At 50.1% G+C, this 24825-nt stretch overlaps 1 protein-coding gene across 1 annotated transcript; it reads right to left on the reverse strand.

The window, feature by feature from the left end:
• Positions 1-3026: 3026 nt before the first annotated feature.
• Positions 3027-14848, reverse strand: Napsa (napsin A aspartic peptidase). The gene is made up of 9 exons (XM_052164127.1): positions 14570-14848; positions 8120-8255; positions 7915-8038; positions 7656-7774; positions 6862-7061; positions 5066-5188; positions 4826-4970; positions 4359-4457; positions 3027-3328 (listed from the first exon to the last, which is right to left on the reverse strand). The coding sequence occupies exons 1-9, from the start codon at positions 14647-14649 to the stop codon at positions 3089-3091; spliced, it is 1266 nt and encodes a 421-aa protein (XP_052020087.1). The 5' UTR covers positions 14650-14848; the 3' UTR covers positions 3027-3088.
• Positions 14849-24825: the final 9977 nt, after the last annotated feature.

The following is a 24825-nucleotide window of genomic DNA, read 5'->3' on the forward strand; positions in this document are numbered from 1 at the left end:
AGCCATAGCATCCCAAGTCGCTGAGATGACAGACAGAGGAGCACCACCAGGTCCACCTGGACTTCGTTAGATGGGGCTGGACCTGGGCGAAGAGGGTCCGGAAGAATGGGAAGAGACACAAGCGGATGGGCAGGGTCTATATCTTACAGGAAACATCTTCAGCAGTCCAGAGGAAGATGGCAAAGTGGGGTGCAATATAATGAGCATTTAGAGCGCCAGAAGCCGCCAGGCTGGTGGGATGGAGTTCGGAGAATGAGACACCTGTTAGGGGAAGGACACTCCCTGCTGGACACAGGGGTGGGGGTGGGCAGGAATAGGGAGGTTCATTGTCAGAGACCCGGGAGGATGGTCCACTAGGTCTTAGGGGAGGGGCAAAAGTTGCTGGCTGGTGGAAGAAAGGGGACGAAGCCTAGACGACAGAGATCACAGACAGAAGGGCCGAGGAGTGGGCACCAGGCATGCGGGAAAGAGCGCCACCGGGAGCACGGGCAACAGCTTCTCAGCCACGAGGTCAGACGGGACCACTGGGAAGGGGCGGGGTTTTGGAGGGAAAAGTGAGACGTCAGAGGAGAGACCTCACAACTCCGAGAGGCTAGGCCCCGCCCTCTGGGCGGTCCTAGGCGCAGGGCCGGCCGTGCGCGAGTGCGGTGGCTGCGGCGGGGGCTGCAGCGGGAGGCGGCGCCTGCGGGAACGAAGAGGGCGGGTCACGGGCTGCGGCGGTCGCTCGCTGGCTCCTCGCCTTCCTCTGCAGGCTCTCCGCGGGTTCGTATTCCCATCTCCAGACCCGTTCCCGCTAATGTGTGTCTGTCACCTTTCTCCGTTGTCTCTGACTGTCCTCCTGCCTGTCCCCACCACTCTAGGTATCTGGTTTCTCTTTCCCAAGTCTCTGTTCCTCCATCTCTGATTCTGTCTGTGGATCTCTTCTTTCTCTCTGGGTCTTTGTCCCCCTCCTCTAGGTCTCAGGCCCTCTCTCTCTAGGTCATTTATCTTCTCCATCTGGGTCTTCCTCTCCCCAACCCTCGCTGGGCTTTGGTTTCTCTCTGGGTCTCTGTCTTCCTCTTTCCCTGGGTCTTGGTTCCTCTCTGTCTCAGGGTCTCTTTCTTAGTCCTAGTCTTGCCTTAGTGTCTGTGTCTTGCTCCTGATTTTTAGTTCCTCTGTGTCCTGTTCTCTACCTCAGTCTAACCCAACCTTGGCAATAATTGAGACTGTGTCACTCACAGGAGAGTTGCAGAAATGGAGCCTGTCCTGCAGACCCAGGAGCGCGTCCTCACCCTCCCCAGACCCTGGAGCCCCCTCCTCTGGAGACTTCAATCCTTTGAAGGATTCACCAGGGCAGAAAGTAGAAAGAGGCACTCACGGCCCACCTTGTACTCCTAATGCTGGCACGTCACCGTCACCTGGAGACAAGCTGGGAGGGAGTGGGCGTGGGTGCCAGGTCAGTTAGGGATAGGGTTGCAGGGACAGGGTGGGGTCGGGGACGTTAGAGGCTGACGTACGAGCACGAGGACCTAACTCCCAGTCCTTTCACACCTCACCTCCGCCCCGGACTTTCTGCTTTTAGCAGCAGCCATGCACGGGATCCAGTTACCAAAAAAATTAGAGTTTTGTTTTTTTCCCTAAAGGTCCGAAGTTGGGAGTGAGGTGGAGGCTGGTGAGAGAGGAAACGAAGACTTGCAAGGTTAGAGGCAGGCAACAGTTTGAAACTCAAGGAGGCTTGGGAAACCCTGGTGTCGTCATCACGCCCAAGGCCTCATCAGGATGTCACCAGAGAGTCGCCTCCCTTCCACCAGAGGCTGGATGACGCTCGGTTACAGGGTGTCCAGAGTGGAACAGAATCAAGGTTGAGTGAGGGGACGTAGGAAAGATATCTGGCCCTTTCTTGAGACTCTTTTCTCAGTCCTGGTTCATCTCATCCTTTCCCGGGACATCCTCTGTCATCCCTCTGACTGTCCCCTCCCCTAGTCCGGAGGCCACGTCACTAGGGACCAGTCTTCCTTCCCCTCTTGGACTTCTAAGATTCCTTTGTGCTCCGCCCCCTACCCCCATTCCATCAGTGCAAAATCCAGAAAAAAGTCTCAGTAAATCGGAGACTATGGAAACTCACAGCATAAGACACCACACACACACACACACACCACAGCCAGACTGTGACGGTGTGCACCTTTTATCCTACACTCAGGAGACAGAGACAGGCTCTCTGAGTTCGAGGCCAGTCTGATCAGAGTGAGTTCCAGGACAGAGAAACTATGTCTTCAAAAACAAAAAGAAAACAAAACGACACCCCCACCCCCACCAGTACCTTGTACCCTTCCCCCAAGCTCAAAGTCTAGGGGGATCCTTCTCCTGCAATCTTTGGTCCGTGTTCCCTGTCTCACAAGCCTAGATGTAGTCTGTCTTCCCGCTCCCAGAGCTTGAGCCTCTGCCCCTTCCCTGTACTCACCCCAAATTTAGGCGAGGAAGGGACTGAAGGGATCTGGCGGCGGGGGAAGAGTGACCGTGCCGAGACACCTCTGGGCAGAGAGAGACTTGAGGATGGAGGCTGTGACATCACCACCGGAGGAGGGACAGCCCCTGCTCCCCACAACCCAGGGTCTTCAAGCTCCGCCTTTATGTCCGACCCAGGGGCCTTGGAATCCCCAGGAAGAGGACACACGCACAAGGTCCGTAGGATGGTGACTTCTTTTAGAGCAAGGACCGGAAAACCCTTTACCGATGTAATCCCCACTACCACCTGTCGCTGTCATCGCGACCGGTCGCCTCCCACGCTTGTTGTGGCTGTGGCCGCCTCCAGCGGGACGCCAACAGGGAGAGGACTACAAAATCCGTGATGCTCTGCGGTGTGCGGGCCTTAGACAACAGGCAGTGGGGGCCAGAGGCTTCATGGGGATTGTTGTTCCCGCACCTCTCGCGGGCGCGCACCCTGCAGAATGGGATGCTTTTCTTCCCTCCCCTCTCTTCCTTAACTCCAAAGGTCAGACATTCATCCCCCCCCCCCCCGAAAGTTACACAAATGGTATCCTTCCATGGAAAGTTGATTTTTTTTTAATTGGAAAGAAGCATAGCTGCTGTGGCCCTGTGTGTATGTACTCTAACCAGGGCGTCTTCTGAGGAACTGCGCCTGCGTAGCCCTTCTTTCTGCCGGTCCCGCTGCACGAGACCGAGCACGCGCCAGTCCCACACGCGGGCCGATGTTTTTGTCCCCTCGGTCAAAGACGGCCACATAGCGCCCCAAAAAGACGTCTCCGAGGATCCAGAGGGGTCCCTCAGGCTTGGGGATATCCAAGGCCTGGAAACCCAACAGGCAGAGGCCAACGTCTCCCTGAAGAATCTGCAAGGTGACAACACAGGACACTGTGTATCATGGGGCTCCGGGTTTGATTGTCCCCTCTACACCCAGAAGAGGACAAGGAATGTTTTTAGCTGGGCATGATGCCATCAGCCAGTGATGCCAGCGTTCCAGAGTCAAAGGCAAGAGGGTGGGGCGTTCAAAGCCAGCCAAGGCTACACATTAAACTTCATTTAAAAGGAAGAAAGAAATGAAATGAAGGAGAAATCATGAAATGCTCAGCTGGTAAAGAAAGGTGCTTGCTACTAAGTCTGTCGACCTGAGTTCAGTCCTCAGACGCCCCTCATAGTAAGAGAAGACTGGGTTCCTTTAGATTGTCTTCTGGCACACACGCAAAATAAATTTTAAAAAAAAATTGAAAGGGAGAACAGAAACGGAAGAGCAAGGTCCAGGCTGGGTGCTGGCAGGCCTTTGATCTCAATCCTTAAGAAGCAGAGGCAGGAGAATCTCAGTTTGAGGTCAACCTGGTCTGTATTAACAATTTTAGGAAGCCGGGCAGTGGTGGCGCATGCCTGTAATCCCAGCACTCTGGTAGGCAGAGGCAGGAGGATTTCTGAGTTCAAGGCCAGCTTGGTCTACAGAGTGAGTTCCAGGACAGCCAGGGCTACACAGAGAAACCCTGTCTCAAAAAAAAAAAATCCAAAAAACAAAAAATAAAACAATTCTAGGGACTGGAGAGATGGCTTAGCGGGTAAGAGCACTGACTGCTCTTCCAAAGGTCCTGAGTTCAAATCCCAGCAACCACATGGTGGCTCACAACCATCCATAATGGGATATGATGCCCTCTTCTGGTGAGTCTGAAGACAGCTACAGTGTACTTAGATATAATAAATAAATAATTAATTAAAAACAAACAAACAAACACCTCTAAGCTTGCCAAAACTACACAGTGGAAGTCTGTCTGAGGGCAAAGTTCCTGTGTTGGATACCTGGGCCTGGTGGGTCAGAGCCCCAGCGCCACCCTCTCAAGCTCAGTTTTATTACTCTGAAGTCACTATGGTAACCACCTTACCTTGATGACATAGTCCTGGCCTGTGAGGTTAAAGCAGACTCCACCGAGGCAGAACGAGACAGGGGGAAGCTCTGGGATCTTGGAACACTGAATGAGGTACTGGGGAAGAAGAGAAACCGTGAAGGGAGGCAGGTGACTCTCGCTCTCCTCACGTGCCTTAGGTGGCTCCCCAGTGCCCTGGAGTACAGCTTGTGGTGGGCAGTCAGGTATTCAGGGTCTCCTGTAGAAAAGGCAGGCCTCTGCTACTGAGTCCAATTCTACATGTTTCTCCTCTACCCACCTGAGGAGACGTGTGGGCTGCCTCTGACTGCCTTCTGCCCTATCACTCAGACCTCCAGACCCACCTGGCCTCTTTTTTAACGTCCTAGTGACCTGCTCCTGTCCCTCAGGCAGCAGCTTCCCACCAGTCTACCACCAAATTCCCAAGATCCTCCAGCGTCCCCACCGGCACCAGGAGTGGGCCTCACCTGCCCAGTCAGGAGGGGCAATCCCCCAATGGCTTTACTCAAGGCCCGGATCTCCTCGCTAGGTCCTGTGATGAGGGAGGTGCCTGTGTCCAGGATGGCACCACAGCCCTGGGCACAGAGCATCAGCCCTGTGCCAACCTTCACACTGAGGGGAGGACAGGGCAGGAGCTGTCATCAGAGGCAGGGCCTGGGTGTCCAGACCCTCACCTCAAACCCCATGAAGCCAGCCAGGGTCCTCACCTCTCCATGTGGACCTGCCAGTAGGCGGGGATGGTGACTGGTATGAAGGTGAGGGGGGGTACGTAGTGAGCCGGGTCTGAGCCCCCCAGGACCAGCTCTCCCCCATCAGACCCTTCGGAATCCCTGCAGAAGCAAAGTGCAGTTAGGAGGCTGGTGTGTCATCTGTTGGTTTCTGAGGTGGCCAGGGATGGGACTCCTTGCCAGTTGGCTTCTAGATGGGTGTGCTGGCTAGTTTTCTGTCACCTTGATACCAGCAAGTGTCACTGAAGATTAGGGAACCTCTACTGAAGAAAATCACTCAGTAAGATCAGGCTATAGGCAAGCCTGTAGGGCACTTTGTTAATTAGTGATTGATGTGGGAGGGCCCAGCCCATTGTGGGCGGGGCCTCCCCTGGGCGGGTGGTCCTGGGTTCTATAAGGAAGCTCAAGACAAGCCCACTGGCTCACTGTCATTTCCTGCCACCTTCAGATGGAGATGTAGAACTCTCTGCTCCTTCTCCTGCACTGTGTCTGCCTGCACGCTGCCAGGCTCCCTGCCGTGACAGTGCTGGACTGAACCTCTGAACGGTAAACCAGCTGTATTTATGTGTCTTCCTTAATTACAGAGTTGTCTTGGTTATAGTCTCCTCACAGCAATAGAAACCTTAACTAAGACACTGCCCTGTTTGAGTTCCTGTCCTTACTTCCTTCACTGATGACCCGTGATTCAGAAACAGAAGCCAAACAAACCCTTTCCTCTCAGTCTTGTTTTTGGTTACAGTGTTTTAGCATAGCAATAGTAATCCTTAGGGAGACAGTGGGGTGGGACGTGCAGGCAGGCCCCAGATACAGGACTGGAAGCAAAACAAAGATGAGCTTGAACTCCTGACCCTCCTGCTTCCACTTGCCAAGTGTTGGGCCAGCGGGTATGTGTGATATGAGAAGGCCCTTTGAGTGTGAGGTTGTGCCTACTAAAAGCTGGTGAGGAATGGCTGACCCTAGCTCTAGACAGGGCTCTCCAGTGAAGTGCGAGCTCTCTTTGGGGTGCAGAAGGGGTCCTTAAGTGCAGTACTCAGCGAACGGGCATGGAATTTCCTGTTTGATTTCGAAATCTGGGGCACTGTGAACGCACAGTGAGCGTTGTTGGTAAATCCCGAGTCACCACTTAGGTTGAGGGGTTTCTTCTCATTTTTCTATATCGGGTAAGCACTTTCCTGAATGCAGGTAGAAAGAAGCTCTTGTGTTGAGAGGCCGACTTCCTTCAAGGACCACCCGACTTCCTGTGTTGATAAATGGGACTTCCCGAAGGAGATGGTCGGTGTTATGGCTGTGCACCAAGCCAAACAGCCACCATCTTGGGAGTGCTCTGTTGTCTTCGCAGCAGGCCTTGTTGACTTTATACCCCTCACGGAGGGCTGGGGGCGGGGGGCACGGCATCCTCACCTGAGTGCGCAGCTGCCCCCACCCAGGCCACGCGGCTTCAGCTAACTGCTGGTGGCCTGAGAGCGGCGCTAGAGCATGCAGGACCGGGAAGGCTGGCGGAGGCTCCGGCTACGGAGCTACCGGGAATCCCTCATCCCTGCTGGGTGGAGGCTCCCCAGGGACAGCCTGACAGGGGAGGAGCTCACACCACACTGTGAGCAAGGCTTTGCCTATGCTCTGGAAGGAAGCCAAGTAAACTGATGGTTCCCCAGAGCGAACTGTGGGAGAGGGGTGCCTAGGTATCGGGATACCTTAGGAGAAGGGCAGATGCCCCTGAAGAAGGGATTTTAGCCATATTTGCACTCTAAGGTATGGAGATAATTCCCACACTGTACCTGTTGAGGTAAAAGGAGAAGATGGGTTTCTCCAGCAGCCCCTGCTCCACGAGAGCGTCCAGCGGAGGCTGAACTCCGCCCACTGCCAGAGTGGGGAAGCCGAGGCCCAGGATCCCATCAAAGCGGGCGAAGGCAAAAACCAGGCTGGGCTCCCACAGAGCCTCTCCAAATGTCACGGAAGCACTGTGGATCCCCCCGATCTAGGGGGAAATCGATGTGGGAAAAGTTACTTCTAGAAGTGCATTACTCTCTATGGCTGAGATCCTGCTTGGGGACATTGGGAAAGGAATCTAAACGGTACCCATCCCCCCTCTTCCTAAAAAGCCGTACACCGTTGCTCGGGAGGTTCCACCCCACCGTCCATCCGGGACACTCCACTTTTGAGGAGGCAATGCTTATCAACAAAGGCAGCTGCTTATCTTTTCTTAGAAGTCCCGCCCTCTTTCTCAAGAGGCCCCGCCCCTTTACAAGAAGCCCCATCCTCTTGCTAAGGAGACCCCATCTCTTTGCTAGAAACCTTACCTCCTTTCCCAGCAGACCCTGCCTGTCTCTAAGAAGCTTCATCCCTTGCCCAGGAGACTCCTACCGCCATGACTCACCCCCACTCACCCCCATCCCCCCACCCCTCACCCCCCCAGCCTCCTCCCCATTGTCACCCCCCTCCTCCCATCCACCTCTTCTTAAGAATCCCCTCCCTGTCTCTCATCAGGGGCTGCCTCGTCAAGTCCCTCCCTGAACCAGATGGTAGTGGATTCTGGTTCTAAACTGAAGCTTGTGTGACTGAAGTCACCCACAGTCAGAGTGTCCTGACTCAGGATCCCACTCAGCCGTCCGGTCCCATACTGAATGGCAAACTTGGTCCCATTGGGCCGAAAGGAGCTGGAGGTCTTGGGATTAAAACGATGGTGAAACCCTAATTCAAGAGATAAGATAGGTGTCACTCAGAGCACAGGAGACTCAGCACCCATGAGGACAGCCTAGGGAGCACTGTGGCCAAGTCCTTCCTCTTCTCCCATCGTGACCCCGTTGGCTTTCTTCCTCAGGGGAACTCACAGCAGGCCAAACTGAAGAAATGACATCTCGTGGACGGAACCCACAAGTTGGAAGAACCCGTGTCAAAGACAACTGTGAAATTCTGAGGAGGCGTTCCCAAACCAATGTCTCCAAAATACTGGACCTGGTGGCACAAGAGAACACAGGATAAAGGAAGCGCTGGGTATTCGGCTGCAGGAATGGGAACTGGGACGCTGGGACTCACATTCATGAACTTGGAGAGCGGCACAAGGGAGGGCCTGCCACCAGAGGTGGGGGGCCTAGAAAGCGCTGCGGGCTGTTCCCATCCATTCAGTGGGCTCAAGATCCTGTGTCCAGGGTGGATTCGGCGAAGAGGGACTCTAGAGAGAGAGGGGGGAATTCGAACACTGACAAACTGTTCATGCATCCAGGAGACCCTTGTGTGATAGCTGCCTTCCATAGGACCTGAAGGCGAAGATCCTGAGGTCCTGTAGGAGCAGTCATTGACCGTGGCTTCATAAGGACCCCGAAGTGCTACTGAGGGCGGCTTCACAGCCCTGCGGGAGAAAGGATCAAAGACCTGCCAGTATCTCCATGTTCCCCAGAAACCAGCATTTCCTGTGGGGTCCATAGGTGTCCCCCTCCAAAGCTGATGGGAAGGGAAGCTGGAGAGATGGTTCAGTGAGTGGTTAAGGACCCTTGGGGATCCAGCAGAAAACCTGAGCTCTGCTCCCAGCATCCATATTGGGTGATTCACAATCACCAGTGACTTCAGCCTCGAGAGAGCCAACAGCCACTTCTGGCCTCCCCCAGCACTGACCTCACCTGCACACACCCACACAGAGACTCACACATAAGCAAGTCATTAAATATAATGATTAAAAGTATATATAAATGATGGGCCAGAGCAGGGTGATATGGGGTGGGGCTCATCCTTCTCAAAGAAGAAGGGGAGGGGAATGGGGGAAGAGCTGTCGTGGGGGGGTGACTGGAAGGAGGGAGGGGCAGATATTTGGATGTAAAGTGAATAAATAGGTTAATTTATGAGAACACATATATATAATGTATAGGCCAGGCAGTGGTGGCACACACCCCTTTAATCCCAGTACTCAGGAGGCAGAGGCCAGCCTGGTCTACAGAGCAAGCTCAAGAACCACCTAGGCAGCCGGGGCGGTGGTGGTGCACGCCTGTAATCCCAGCACTTGGGAGGCAGAGGCAGGAGAATTTCTGAGTTCAAGACCAGTCTGGTCTGCAGAGTGATTTCCAGGACAGCCAGGACTACACAGAGAAACCCTGTCTCGAAAAAACCAAAATCCAAGAAACCAAAACAAAAAAAAAAGAACCAAAAAAACCCTGAACTTTTCGGTTGCCGCGAGGTGCCCGTGAGTGCTGGGAATCAAAGCTGAGCCCCCTGGGAGAGCAGCCCGTCCCCTTACCCACTGGGCCACACCTCCAGCCCTGCACTGACAGTTCTTTACAGGGACCTTGGGGAGGGGGGAACCTTTAGAGTACAGCAGGATGCGAGCAGGCACACTGATGAGGGACACGGTGGAAGGAAAGTTGTCCTTAGACCCCTCCACCTGAGCAATAAATAAATGTAATAAAAAGAAAATTTATAAAATTCGCTGCAACATGCAAAATTCACATGCAAAATAGGGTAGATAAAAGTTGATTTATAGGTTGTCTTATTTGTTCACTTTTGTTTGTTTTGAGACAGGGTCTCACTAAGTAGCCCTGGCTATGCTGAACCTCACTCCATGGTCCAGGCTGGCCCTGAAATCACAGAGATCCGCCTGCCTCTGCCTACCCACTGCTGGGATTAAAGGCATGTGCCACCACTGCTGAATTTAGACTTTTTTTTTTAAGGTAAATTTTTTAAAATAAAAAGAGGTCTTAAGAAATGGCTTGGAGGACTGGAGAGATGGCTCAAAGGTTAAGAGCCTGACTGCTCTTCCAGAAGTCCCGAGTTCAAATCCCAGCAACCACATGGTGGTTGCTCACAACCATCTGTAGCGAGATCTGACATCCTGTTCTGGTGTGTCTGAAGACAGCTACAATGTACTTATATATAATAAATAAATAAGATCTTTTAAAAAAAGAAAAAAAAGAGATGGCTTGGAGGTGGAGCCCCTGCCTGGAATCCCCCGGTGTGGGGCTGGGGCGTAGCTCAGTGGTAAAGTATTTGCTAACCTGTACAAGACTGTGGGTTTGGTCTTCAGTATCACAGGAGCAGGACAAAAAAGATGGCAACAAGAAAGAAACTGACAGGAATCAAAGGAGGGACAGAGGGAGAGAAGACAGCAGCCCGGAGCATTGACAGGGAGATGTGCTGAGGAAGGACAGGTCTGACTGGAGAGATGGCGAGCTGGAGTGGAACAATCAGAGCGGACTCTGCTGTGCCACAGCTGTCCTCACCAGTGTTACTAGACCCTCAGCATGAAGCCTGATCCAACCCACTGGAGCAGTGGTGGTGGGCGGTGGCGTGGGGAGGGAGCAGGTCTTGTTATATAGCCCTGCCCTGGCTGGCTTCCAACTTGTAGCAATCCTCCTGCCTCTGCCTCTGAGTGGTGTCTGATGACCAGCAGACAAGTATCCTGTAAAGGCTGCCCCGTCCTCAGCCTCTAATCCACACACAATCTGTGACATAAAAGGATTTCCATGTGCTCCAAACCACTCTGGCCTACAGAATAAAACTATTTTAAAGATATGGTTGGAGAAGGGGGCTGGAGAGATGGCTCAGCGGTTAAGAGCACTGACTGCTCTTCCAGAGGTCCTGAGTTCAAATCCCAGCAACCACATGGTGGCTCACAACCATCCGTAATGAGATCTGATGCCCTCTTCTGGCATGCAGGTGCACATGCAGACAGAACACTCAATACATAAAATAATAATAATGATAATAATTCTTTTTTAAAATAGAGAATGCCTTACAAACGCTATCAAGGCAACTTATGTGATACTCCTAATTAAGAACTACCAAAGTGAAACTTTGCTTTGCTGGGACAATTGATCCTGGTTTACTGGAGCTGAGAAATTAGCACTAATTAAAAAGAGACCAGGATGGGCATGGTGGCGCACACTGTAATAACATCAGCGATCAAGTGTCAGGTAGGCAGATGTCTGTGAGTTCAGTGCCAGCTTGGTCTATATATGGAGCTCCAGGATAGCCCAGACTATACAGTGAGACTGTTGAAGAAGGGGAGGAGGAAGACGAGAAGAAGAACCGGAATCATTGAAGTGAAGTCTTCTGGGAAGTGTTTCCTCAGGTTCAGCACAGAAGCTGTGCCTGAGAGGGTGCTGAGGCTGTTGCTGGCAACCAAACTCGGCAGTGTGTGTGTAAGAGTTTCCGAGGCGCTGCTCGGTTTGAAGTTGTGAAGGGGTCATGGAGAGCAGCGGAGACTTCACATTGCGAGCACTCACGAGAAGGAAGCCCTTGGTGAAGGCAGAGCAGTTGCAGAGACCCTGCATCTTGAAGATGCGAATACCATGCATGACCACAAGGGGCAGCAGCAGCTGTGGAATGGAGCCTGCCTGAGCCTCAGAGATGAGCTTCGTGTGCTGGGACACACCCTCTGGAGCCTAGATTCCGTGTCCCAGACCTCCGATGCTGAGCTTGCCTCTGTTAGAGTTTGGCTGTGCTTGGCGTTCCCTGGGCCTGTGCCCTGTCTCTTTCCTCTTAGAATAAGAAGGTACTTGTCCTGTTTTACAGATAGATGCCCATGGTTGAGACTTTGAACTTTTAAAGAGACTTTGGAATTTTAGAGAGATATGAATATTTATAGACGCTTAAACTTTGATCTTTTTTAAAAAAAACTTTTTTTTTTACTTTAAGGTTTATTTATTTGGGGCTGGAGAGATGACTCAGCGGTTAAGAGCACTGACTGCTCTTCCAAAGGTCCTAGGGTCAATTCCCTGTAACCACATGGTGGCTCACAACCATCAGAGTTCTGATGCTCTCTTCTGGCATTCAGGTGTATAGGCAGATAAAACACTATTATAAACCTAAAATAAATAAATAGAAATCCTGAGACAAGGCAAAATACTCATACAATTTTTTTCCAGTTTAAGAAAAAAATCCAAAACCACCACCAATAAAAACCAGCTCATAAGGGAGGGGGATGGAGGGAGGGACTCTATGAGGGGCCTCCAGGAAGTGGCAACAGTAATCAGGATGTAAAATGAATAATACATTATATAATAAATAAATTAATAGAAAGAAAACAGCTCATTTACATGTCAGGGAAGCAGCAAAGGCCACCGTGCAAATGAATGGGTGGGGCTTCTTTAAGACTCCATTGCAAAAGCTGTTTGAAGATATGTAGAACTTGCCTTGAGCTGAGTGTTTACTAAGCCCTGACCTACAGGCTGGCTCAAATGTAGGTCTCCAGTCCTCTCTCCTGGGGCCTGGAGTGTGTTGGGATGTAGCATATCCAGGAATGACCTGCTGATCCTATATCTACTGCTCTTGTTGTGGAGTCTGTAGTAGGGTGGGTTCAAAATTCAGCTTAAAAGGAGCTGGGGTTGTGGCTCAGTTGATGGAGTTCATCTATGACACAGGACACTCTGGCTTCCACTAAGGTAGGCATGGTGCTAAGGCAGGCATGGTCCTAAGGCAGGCATGGTGCTAAGGCAGGCATGGTGCTAAGGCATGCATGGTGCTAAACCCCTATAATGGTTAACACAGGACAATCAGAAGCTCATTCTTAGCTGTAGATCCAGTTTATGGTTAGTCTGGACTGCATGAGTTTAAAAAAAAAAAGAAAAGAAAGAAGAAAAGAAAATGAGTACTGGTAAGATGGCCCAAAGGGTAAGGGACTTGCGGCCAAGTCTGATGACCTGAGTGGAGTCCTAGGATCCATAATGCAGGAGGGGAGAACTATTCCCGAAAGGTGTCCGTCGACTTCCACTCATCTGCTGTGCCCCACACATACCCCACAACACAAGAAATAAGTAGATTTAAAACAAACACAAAGACAAAACAGCGCCCTCTGGCCACTGTTCAACCCCAACACTCCAGCCCAGTGCTGTGACTCAGCCTGAAGAGGCCCTTGCTTGTAGGGGGGAATGCTTTCTGGAAGGGCAGGCGCCCCATGGAGAGTTGGGAGATGAGAAGGGAGAAGAATCAGAGACAAGGCATTGGGGTAACTCATGGTGAGGCCTTCCTGAAACTGGCATGTTCAGAGGCTGAGAATCTGGGGATACTGAGGTTTCCAGACCACAGAGATGGGTCTCCAAGAAACAGAGGTAAAGTCAGGAGGCTTGAGTCTCAAAGCCAGATCTAGGCCTCGGGTCCAAGGAACCTTCTCACAAAATGTGTCCTTGGTGCATAAGGAGGCGTCTTTGATCCTGGGCTTCAGAACCAGAGATGTTTTCCCTTGTGGTACTGGGGATTGAATGGGGGCCCTGGTGTCTACTAGACAAATGCTCTCCCACTGGGACACGGCCCCAGCTCTTGATTTCTGCAGACTGTGTCCCATCCCCTTGAACACAGCCTTCCTGCCTCAGCCTTCCCGGATGCTGGGACTCCACACAACTTAGCCAAAGGACTGTCTTGGACCTAATTCGGTGGTGAACACTTTTAATCTCAGCCCTTGAGAGCCAGAGTCAGAAGGATCTCTGTGAGTCGGCCAGCCTGGTCTACATAATGAGTTCTAGTACAGCCAGGGCTACATAGAGAGACAGTATGTTTAAAAAAAAAATGTGGGGCTGTGGCTAAGGAGATGGCTCAGTGGGTAGAGCTCTTACATAGCATAAATCTCAATGTTCCGAGGAATTCCAGCACTTGGGAGGTAGAAGCAGAGGAATCTGGAGTCCAAGATCATTCTTTGTTATGTAGGGAGTTTGAGGCTAGCCTGGGCTACACAAGACCTAGTCTGGACAAAGCCAAACCAAACAAACAAAAAGTAAACAAGAGAAAAGTGTGGGATCTTAGGACGTGAAGGGGCCCTGGGCGGCCTGAGCGCCGCAAGCGCGGCTCTGGCAGGCCCTGCTCCTCTCCTCCATTTCGTCTGCTTTGCTAAAAATCATCATCCCTCGGCCACTTCCTCCTCCTCCTGACGGTGACTTCCTAGGTTCAGCTATCAAAGTATTGAAGTCCAGCCTTTGGGAAACACGGGGTTTCCCTTGTATCTTTATAAACCTCCATTTGCCTCTGGCCGCGTCTGTCCCGTCTCTATCCTGAGGCAGTCCTTCATTCCACTCTGGGACAAAGACCCTTCCTCTCCTCCCTCTCCCCACTTCCTTCCCCTTCTCCTTATCTGTCTTTTGCCTTTATCTCTCATTTCCTGCCCTCCATCCTCCCGTCACAAATAAATCTCCTTTGTGCTGAGAACTTGGTCCTGGGGGTCCTGAGCCGTTACTTTTCCTAACAGGAGATGTTATGTTGAATTTCTCAGGATGGAAACTTGAGAGTTGGGGACCCAGGACTTTAAGAGGACTCAGAGGGTAAGGAAGCTTGCAGCCAAAACCTCACAACCCGAACCTGAGCTCTCTCTCTCTCTCTCTCTCTCTCTCTCTCTCTCTCTCACACACACACACACACACACACACACACACACACACACTCACACTCACACACGAGTAAAATAATTTGGGGACCCTGAAAAAAATTGGATTCTTGGGGCACCAAGGCCAGCCTCAGTCTTAAAGGACAAGCGGTGGGAATCTGTCTGGAATGAGGGTGGGGTCCCCGTACCGGATCAGTGTGGCTCCATCAGGCTCCAAATTCCCCAGCAGCAGCAGGCACAGCGGCAGCAGCAGCAGTGGTGGCGACATCTCTGGGTACTAGGGCTGGGCCAAGATGTCCTGTGGCCCCTTTCTTCCCCTTGAGACTCCACCCTGTTCACACTCCACTACCTACTAGAACACAGAAGTGACGTTTTGTGTGTGTGTGTGTGTGTGTGTGTGTGTGTGAAGTCCTTCAGTAGCAGGTAGCACAGGGGCCAGAACCAGGCCGTTTAAGATATGTGCTGAGTATGTGTGTTGAGGGTCACTGGCTCCTGGCTTGCACCTTGGAGAGAGTGGTGAGGACAGACCCCGCACCCACCCACCCCTTTCCTGGCCCTCGATGGCTTTTACTTTTGACTTTCAGTTCACTTTTCTGAGACTCATTAACCACAGTTTTTTTTTTTTTTTTTTTTTCTTCTTGAGCAAGAGGGAGGGACAGGAAAGGTTTGCGAAGGGTCTGGGAGGAGACACCAATTACACTAGAGGTGTGCTGTCCTGTGGGTGGGTGGCTCTGTCAGCTTCTCAGGAGACCCCCTCTTTGTGTTCTTGACTCCTTTTTAGGGAGAAGGGGCTTCCCTCTGTTTATACATTTTAATTAGTTGGTTGATTTGTGTGTGTGTCCACACGCCACAGCAGGAATTCAGAGGACAAAGGACAGCTTCCAGGAGTCGTCCTCCTCTTTGCAGGTAGGTCTCCGGAGTTAAACCCAGGTCCGCAGGCTTGGCTGGAAGCGCCTTTACCTGCTGAGCCATCTCCCTGGCCTTCCTTTTCTTTTGAAATAGGGTCTCACGGCTTTACTGAGCTCAAGTGATCTCTGGCCTTAGGCTCCAGAGCAATGGTTGTCAACCTGTGGGTCATGACCCCTCGGGGTTACATCCCAGACATCCTGCCTATCAGATATTGCGTTATGATTTGTAACAGTAGCAAAAATACAGTTATAAAGAAGCCCTGATACCCGGGATTAAAAATGAAAGCATGTTCTTACATTTCTGTGTTTTTAAAGAAACCAAAACTCCAAAATTGTCACAAAATTGTCACAATAATTTGGGGCATTGTTTCTATTTTAGGCCATGAATTATGTTCGTGTGGGAACATTATAAACAGAGATATTTTCTTTTCTAAATTGTTTATTTATTTTAGTTTATGTATATGAGTACACTGTAGCTGTCTTCAAACACACTGGAAGACATCAGATCTCATTACAGATGGTTGTGAGCCACCATGTGGTTGCTGGGAACTGAACTCAGGACTTCTGGAAGAGCAGTCAGTGCTCTTAGCCACTGAGCCATCTCTTCAGCCTCAACAGAGACACTTTCAATGGAACGAGCGCTTTTTGGGTCAGTGGCCAAGGTTTTCAGGAGACCTCTCCTGCTCACTTTTAATCTGTATCAGTTTCAATGGTAGCCACAGATTTTGGTTTCCTGTGGATCTATAAACAAATCCGTGCCCCTAACACAAAGATTTCTCTGGCCTCCATTCTGATATTAACACATCTTTATAGTTATCAGCTGATTTAATTTCACCGTTTTTCTAAAAGCCAGTAATGTTCCCTTCTGATGGGAAACCCTGCTGCTAAGGTCTGACATTACCAGACATCCCTGAACTCAGTGCAAAATGGCGGACTCCCTCTGTCAGCCAGGCTTCCTCTTTTCTGGGGGAGGCATCCCGGACCCCACACCTGAGGAATGTCCCATAGTTCTGCAGCTGAGATCTCTGGAATACCTGTCCATGCTAATGGGGCATTGTAAGACTCTGGTGAGCTTCAACTTACAGGCGGATCCCCCGTCCCCCCAAGTGAACAATGCCGAGTTGGGAATCGATGCAAAAGCAAGAGGAATTTTATTGTTCCGGCATGCTGGGGTCACCTTACACACAAAGGCGAGAGAGAACAACCCATGCAGCCCATTTGGCAAGTTTTTATACAGTTTTCAGAGCAGCAGCCAGTGGGACTTTTAAATTGATTGGCTTTTAGGGAATGAAGTGGCAAGGACTTCCCTTGTCTGTAGGTGGCCAACAGGGCAGAATGTGTACACTCTGGGCCGGCCCCACCTGCAGGTGGCTGGTGGTTAGTCCCCCTCCCCCTGTGTCTGAGGAATGTAATTAGCCTCTGCCTTCTGGAGGGGAGGGGTGCCTATGTGCTCTATGACCTTTCTCTTCCATGTGGGGAGTTCCTGAGCTGACCTCTTCATTCCCGGCTTTTCTTTGTGCATGCTTCAACCCTGAAGCTATTGCTGGTTTTCTGATAGCTCATACCCCTGGTCTTCTCTATCTAGTTCTCTGTATCTCTTCTTTAAGACCATTAGGTGTATTGTGCCTATGTGTTCCTTAACAAAAGCGACTGAACAGTTCAAAATGCAGGGGCCAAAGGTCAACAATAGCAGGAGAATAATTAGGTGTCCTAACAGGGTGGATATGAGGGTGGTTAACCGAGGGGAGGAGTTAAACCAAGACTGGAACCAGCCCTGACTGTTTTCTCTCTTTTCCGCTTGGCTAGCACTTCTCTCCCCTTGGCCATTGACTCTTTAACAACCACGGAATGTTCTATATAAAAGCGACACCACTCAGCTAGGGCAGCACATAGCCCTCCTGTCCTGCAGTACCACTTCTGATATCACAGTCAGTGATTCTTGAAGATGACTGATGGACGTTTCTATTCTCTCTACATCTAAATCAATGGCTGCACTCAGACTGTCATAATTTTCCCCTTGTAAGACCTGAGTGGGAGTCCTGGTGGCTGCCCCGGCCATCCCCAACCCAACAGGAAGGAGACAGTGAGTGCTGTAACAGGTGTGGTGGATGGGCACATAGGTTGGGGGAAGGAACCAGAATCCAAAGGTACCACCAGGCATGAGCAAGGTCAAGGGATCTTGAGCTTGAGCAGATTGTCCATCTTCTGCACCGCCCAGTGGGGGTCTCTGGGGAGTGGAGCATCTGCAGGTTTCACGTGGGAAGCGTGCGCCCAGGCCGCAATACTGTCCACCTTGAAGGCTGTGGGAGTGGCTAGCAGCGCCAGGAAGGATTCCTTCCATCGGGTTTCCAGCGACTGTGCCTGATGCCTCCTCACATAGATCCAGTTACCAGTCTGGAAGTGGTGAGTGGCCTCTGGCATCCCTGGAGCATTTAAGGCAGACAGTTTGGGCCAAATCTCATGTTGTGGGATACCTCCTTGGAGGACTCAGTGGACACCAAGGGAGTTGGGGTACCAAAGAAGATCTCAAAAGGGGTCAGGTTAAAATGGTAGGGGCTGGGGCTGGTGAGATGGCTCAGTGGTTAAGAACACTGACTGTTCTTCCTAAGGTCCTGAGTTCAAATCCCAGCAACCACATGGTGGCTCACAACCATCTGTAATGAGATCTGATGCCCTCTTCTGGTGTGTCTGAAGATAGCTACAGTGTACTTACATATAACAAATAAATAAATCTTTAAAAAAAAATGGCAGGGGCTGTTCCAGGCTTGGAACAGGGCCAAGGGGAGGGGCACTACCCAGTCTGAGCCAGCAGTCTCCAAGGTAAATTTAGTCAAGGTCTCTCTCTCTCTCTCTCTCTCTCTCTCTCTCTCTCTCTCTTTCGAGACAGGATTTCTCTGTATAGCCCTGGCTGTCCTGGAGCTCACTTTGTAGACCAGGCTGGCCTCAAACTCAGAAATCCACCTGCCTCTGCCTCCCAGAGTGCTGGGATTACAGATGTGCGCCACCACTGCCCAGCTAGTCAAGGTCTCTTTTAAGGTTCTATTTATTTTCTCTACCTGCTCTGACCTCTGGAGACGTACACACAATGGAGCTTCCAATTAGTCGCCAATGTCTCTGCCAATCCCTGACTTACCTTAAGAGACAAAATCAGGACCATTGTCCGATCCAATTACCTTGGGCATTCCAAAACTCAGGAAAATTTCCTCTAATATCTTCTTTAGCTATCACAGTATATCACAGTAGCTGTTTCCTGCTTGGTAGGGGAATGTCTCCACCCATCCAGAGAAAACATCTACAAACACTAGAAGGTATTTGTAACCATATTTTCCTGCCTTCATTTCTGTAAAATCTCTCAATACACTCCGGGCTGTTCTCCCCTAGAGCTTTTACCCCTGCTTACTCTTTGCTGCATAAGCATTTGCTTGCTGGCACACCTTACCCTGTTCTACTGCCTCTCTGGCCCAGAACCTCAGTCCTATTACATAGACCTTAGGTCCCTTGGCTACTTGGACAAGTTTTTTACCCCTAAATGAGTCCATCCATGCATTTGGCCTAATAAGCCACAAGGAGAAGGTGAAGAGAAGGAGCAGCTGCCGTGGGTGAGGTCAGTTCTTGAAAACGCGGCCCTGTGGGCTCGCCAGTTGGAGTTAAGAGCAGCCCAGATGAAACGTAGTAAGTAATAACTCGGAGTTATCTATAGGAAAGTAGATTCTAACAGCACGGAGAGTAGATATCTGCCGAGCTCTAGTGCTGCTTAAGGCTTATTGTAAATAATAAAAGTTGTGTGTCTTTTATCCGGGAACTAAATAGTCAAAGGTGGGTTAGAAGTCCTGGATTGGGCTTACATTTTTTAAAAAAAGATTTATTTATGTATTTATTTAATGTGAGTACATCGCCGTCTTTAGACACACTTGAAGAGGGCATCAGATCCCATTACAGAAGGTTGTGAGCCAGCATGTGGTTGCTGGGATTTGAACTCAGGACCTCTGGAAGAGCAGCCAGTGCTCTTACTGCTGAGCCATCTCTCCAGCCTGTGTTTTAAAATGTTTACAACCCAAATTACAACCCATTACTTCCAGTACATATCTCATTATAGAATCAGCCTTTTCAGATCTAAAAGCAGTTTCCATTGAGAGTGAATAGGTATCTAGCGTATGGTGTACAGACTCTACTTCTCTAAAAATCTCTGAGGTGAAGCACAGCTGTCCTCCATACTTCATTTCCTTTGGTGTCCCTAGGGTTTCTTCCAGAGTGTAATGGCGGTTGGTTATACAAAGAGCAAGTAGGACATTTTCTTGTCATTTCCTTGGCTTATTGCCAGGTGATAGAAATGTGTCTCTTTAAACCTTGACTGTTAACATGGTGTCTTTCATGAAATGTTTAGTCTTCTAACACATTTCCTGTAAATAACTGGTCAGTCTTCCCTTCCTTGTGGAAATGGACCGGGCAAACCTGTGTGAGACTGAATATGGGCGATACGTAATGGAAAGTTTCTATTCCTGATTGCCTGATGTAGCTGTATAAATAACAAGGTTAATTCTGAATTGTCTGGAATAAATTCAGCAGTTGTTATATGCAGAAAATGTGGTAATTCTCACCTTTAATCCCAACCCTTGGAGGTAGAAGCAAGTGGATTTCTATGAGCTCGAGACCCTGTCTCAAAAACAAAACAAAAACCGACAAAATCAAAATCCAATTTAAAAGAATGAAATAAGCTAGTAATTACCCAGAGAGATGGTTCAGCGTTGAGTATCTCCAGCTCTTCCAGAGTCTGTGAACAACACCATGCCCAGTCCAGGGTTTGGCCAAGCTTAAAGTTGGTATTGTGGATGTTAATGCTTATGTAGAATGTTAAGGCCGGGGGAAGCAGTAACGATCTTGCCTACCATTCTGTGCTGTTACTAATAGTATAAGGAAACTTTCTCATGTGTTGTTACCAGAGAACTCTCTCATGCTCTAGTTAATTGCAGATTCTGTTATGTTCTGTGCTTTGGTGTTCTTGGAAATCAATCACAATAGAAGTCAGAAGCGTTTTGTATAGTTAGTTAGCCACAAGAAGTTTGGATCTGAGTTGGGCGGTAGTGGCACACGCCTGTAATCCCAGCACTCTGGGAGGCAGAGGCAGGCGGATTTCTGAGTTCGAGGCCAGCCTGGTCTACAGAGTGAGTTCCAGGATAGCCAGGGCTACACAGACAAACCCTGTCTCGACAAAACCAAATCCAGAAAACAAACAAACAAACAAACAAACAAAAAAAGAAGTTCGGATCTGAATCAATCACCAGGCAGCCCTTCCTGCACCTGTGTATGAGCTTGTATGAGGGTTTTTTTTTTTTTTTTTTTATTAGCTGTCCTCTGGGATGTACCCTGGCATAAGAGAGACACCTTCACCGATATGAGAAGCTATTTGGAATAAGACTTCCATTTTGAGTAGGGGTTGAGTAAGTTTAACTCCCTGGGAACTGACGTCCTGCTTGGCAGAAAGAGACACGCCCATGGGTAACTGACATCCTAGTTGGCAAGTTGGGACATGAATGCTAGGCAAGTCCCCACCACAGTTGACCACGCCAACCAAGGGGAACAAGATAAGCGTACAACAGAGACTTGTTCCTAACAAGATCCCCATCCCTAAATCCTGATTGGTGAGAACACTTGGCACAGATATTTGTGGATTTCAAGGTTTAAAAGGTGGGTAGGCTCCTGGCTTGGGGTGACAGCCAGCTCCTGAGTCTGGGCTGTGGCTCTGATCAATCTGCCCCGGGGTGACGGTTCAATAAACTATCTCTATCTGACAGATTGGTGTTCATGTGATCTGTAAGGTGACTCCTGGATCTTAACAGTGGACCTGAGAGAGAGAGAGAGAGAGAGAGAGAGAGAGAGAGAGAGAGAGCAGCCAAGAGATACCTGGAAGAGTCCAGAGCAGAGAGAGAAAGGGCTTGGCCAGGAGAGACGCAGGAGCACAACTGGGGTATCAGGGAATGAAGACAAAGAGTGTGGGCAAAGAGTCACCAAGACTGGGGATCCAGAGTAGCCAAAATAGCAGGGTTATAGGGAGAAGGGAGTAGCTTTGGGGATGGAGGCCCTCCCCCCCTCCCCCTCCCCGGAGCTAGAGGGAGTGTTGGTGGGTAGGGGTGTGGGGAGGGAGGGGCTGAGCAGAGTCTGGGTGCCAGTGCTGCGCACTCAGTTAACAGTGCTGTGCACTCAGTTACCAGTGCTGTGCACTCAGTTACCAGTGCTGTGCACTCAGTTACCAGTGCTCGTGATACTGAGGGAGCCTAGAGGCCAGTGTCTTTTTGTTTTTTGTTTTTTGGATTTGGTTTTTTGGACACAGGGTTTCTCTTTGTAGCCCTGGCTGTCCTGGAACTCACTCTGTAGACCAGGCTGGCCTGGAACTCAGAAATCCGCCTGCCTCTGCCTCCCAGAGTGCTGGGATTACAGGCGTACGCCACCACCGCCGGGCTGAGGCCAGTGTCACTGTTATATAAGTAACCTCTGCAGGTAGCCAGTGGCAAGAGAAGTGGCTTCCTTGGTAGAGAGAAGCTGGCTTTGCAAGTTTCCAGGCTTTTGTGTAGCCACCAGAACTTGGGAAAATGGAGTTCCCTTCGGACCTGGCACAGTGAACTGGGGTCACGGCTCAGCACCTACATGGCAGCTCCCAGTATTTTATTAACTCTGGATCCAGGGGATCCAATCCCCTCTTCTGGCCTCCAAGGTCCATTACGTGGTCCAAGCCACCTGCCGGGCATACGCACATGCCAGCAAATATACACATGCATAAGATTAAACAAAGCATTATTAAAAATAATAACTAAATAATTAGAGCGTTTTGGAGGCGTGGCTGAACCCGGGAGCGCCTGTCTGGACTCCACCTGTGAGGAGCTTGGGCAACTGTGCCACAGCAGAGGACTTGCCGAAGGTGCTCAAGGGATGAGGGCCCAGGCTCACCCCTTAGAACCACGAGAAACAGATGAGAGGAGCGATAGGGAGAGAGGGGGAGGAGAGAGGTGTTAATCCCACGGGGTGAGAATAAGACCCCTAACACATTTTTTGTGCCAAATTTGAAGCAAGCTTTACTAAATACTGTCCAAGTCCATGCTCAGGATTCCTAGAGTAAGGCTCTGAATGACCTTCGTCAGGGGCTTATAACGGCAAAGCCAACAAGGACAAAGCACTTCCCTCCTTTGTCCAGTCAGGAGCAAGCACACCTCCTGGCCTACTCCCAGCCTATGTACCTCCTGCCTGTGTGTGGCGGCCAAGCACATCCCAAGAGACTCGTGCAGTCATTTGTATTCTGATGCTGATTTTCTTGCCCAGAATTCTGGTTGTGGTCCAGATGACCGCATGGTCAACCGTCTCCAGTCTTTAAGTTACGTAAAAATTGTTTTCTGTCACCCCCAGATTGGTTAATAAAAGTGCTAATCAGCCAGTTGGTAGACAAGAGTAGGGTGGGACATTCAATTTGTAGTGGAGTTGGGGTGGGGGTGGGGTAGTTCCAGAAACAGACCGGAGAGGGAGGGGGCGGAGAACCTGAGGAGGAGGAGGAGGAGACTTAGAGAAGTCACGTGGGGAGAACAGAAGGATTCGCTGTGAGATCGCAGTGAGAGAACAGCCGCGAGGACGCACATGGACCGGAAGGAGCCAGGGCAAGACTCGGATTAAAGACAGAGGACCACGTGGACAGGAGTCGGCAGCCTTCGAGGGCCAGAAGAGCTCAGAACCTGCCCCGCTTAGGCCTGGAGCTTGTTTGCAAATGTACCAAGTCTCTGTGTCATTTCTTCGGGAGCTAGAACAGGGTAATCAGGACATAGAAACGACCTGCAGTTATGTGAGAGCAAAAGGGGGCATTGAACCCCCTCCCCCGAAGAATTACAGCCACATAATCATGCTGGTTTACAGAAGTAAAGCCGCTGGGCTTGTCGCCTTACACGTCAGCATTCCAGGGAGTCATCTGTCCTTGGGTAAGTGGGCTTACAGGTTAGAAGCATTTGTTGTTGTTGTTTTATAGCTCCCTTAAGCACAGTAATTTAAAATAAAACATAACTTTAGCCATCACTTGGGGAGGGAAAAGGGGAGAGGGAGACGCTGAACACTGAATTTTGTTTCCCTTAGAAATGTCGCATGATAGTCGGGCGGTGGTGGTGCACGCTTTTAATCCCAGCACTCTGGGAGGCAGAGGCAGGCAGATCTCTGAGTTTGAGGCCAGCCTGGTCTACAGAGTGAGTTCCAGGATAGCCAGGGCTACACAGAGAAACCCTGTCTCCAAAAAACCAAATCCAAACACAAGCAAACAAACAAACAAAAAAAAACAACAAAAAGGGCTGGAGAGATGGCTCAGCGGTTAAGAGCACTGTCTGCTCTTCCAGAGGTCCTGAGTTCAAGTCCCAGCAACCACATGGTGGCTCACAACCATCCGTAATGAGATCTGATCTGGTGTGTCTGAAGACAGCTACAGTGTATTTACATATAATAAATAAATAAATAATTAAAAAAAAGAAACTGACATTAAAAAAAAAACAAAAAAAGAGACAGTTGCAGTATACTTAGATGTAGCAATAAAGAAATCTTTAAAAAAAGAAAGAAAGAAAGAAAGAAAGAAAGAAAGAAAGAAAGAAAGAAAGAAAGAAATGCCGCATCAAGCCTGGCGTGGTGGTGGCACATTTTAACCCCAGCACTCCGGTGGCAGAGGTAGGGGAATTGAGGCCAGCTTGGTCTACAGAATGAATTCCAGGACCGACAGAGCTACCAAGCGAGATCCCGTTTAAGAAGAAAACAGAAAAAAGACAGGAAAAGCTACATCAAAAGCCTAGGTGGATTCAAGTCTTCGAGGGCAGTTACTGAGCATGTGCTAGGTTGCGGAGGGGTGGGGTGGGGATGACAAGGTGGCAGGGTGACCCCAGCCCTCTAGGTCTCTGGTCCAGAGCATGATGGGAAGGAAGGGAATCTACCAGGAGCTGCAGGTTGCACAGAAAATGGTGAAACCCCGTGCAGAGCCTGGCAGAGGAAGGAGCAGTTGACTGCACTTCACTGGAGTTGACTTGTCGCAGGCTGACACACTAGGGCCACAAACGGGAGTGGTTGGCTTGGACTCTTTCATCAGAGCTGTTAGAAACTCTGGGGAGACTCGGGGACAGTCCCTCGTAAGATGGGGTTTCTTTTTTCTTTCTTTCTTTTCTTCTTTCTTTCTTTCTTTCTTTCTTTCTTTCTTTCTTTCTTTCTTTCTTTCTTTCTTTCTTTCTTTCTTTCTTTCTTTCTTTCTTTCTTTTTTTTTAGATTTACTTATTATATGTACACTGTAGCTGTCTTCAGACACTCCAGGAGAGGGCGCCAGATCTCATTACGGATGGTTGTGAGCCACCTTGTGGTTCCTGGGATTTGAACTCAGGACCTCTGGAAGAGCAGTCAGTGCTGCTCTTCCAGAGGCCCTGAGTTCACAGTTAACAGCTGAGCCATCTCTCCAGCCCAAGATGGGATTTCTTAATGACCTCAAAGCTGTACCAAGATTTCAAGCATTGGCATCTGGAGTGGGTAAAAGCTTCAGT

The sequence above is a fragment of the Apodemus sylvaticus genome, chromosome 1 (assembly GCF_947179515.1).
Source record: "Apodemus sylvaticus chromosome 1, mApoSyl1.1, whole genome shotgun sequence".
In the NCBI taxonomy this organism is placed as follows: domain Eukaryota; kingdom Metazoa; phylum Chordata; class Mammalia; order Rodentia; family Muridae; genus Apodemus; species Apodemus sylvaticus.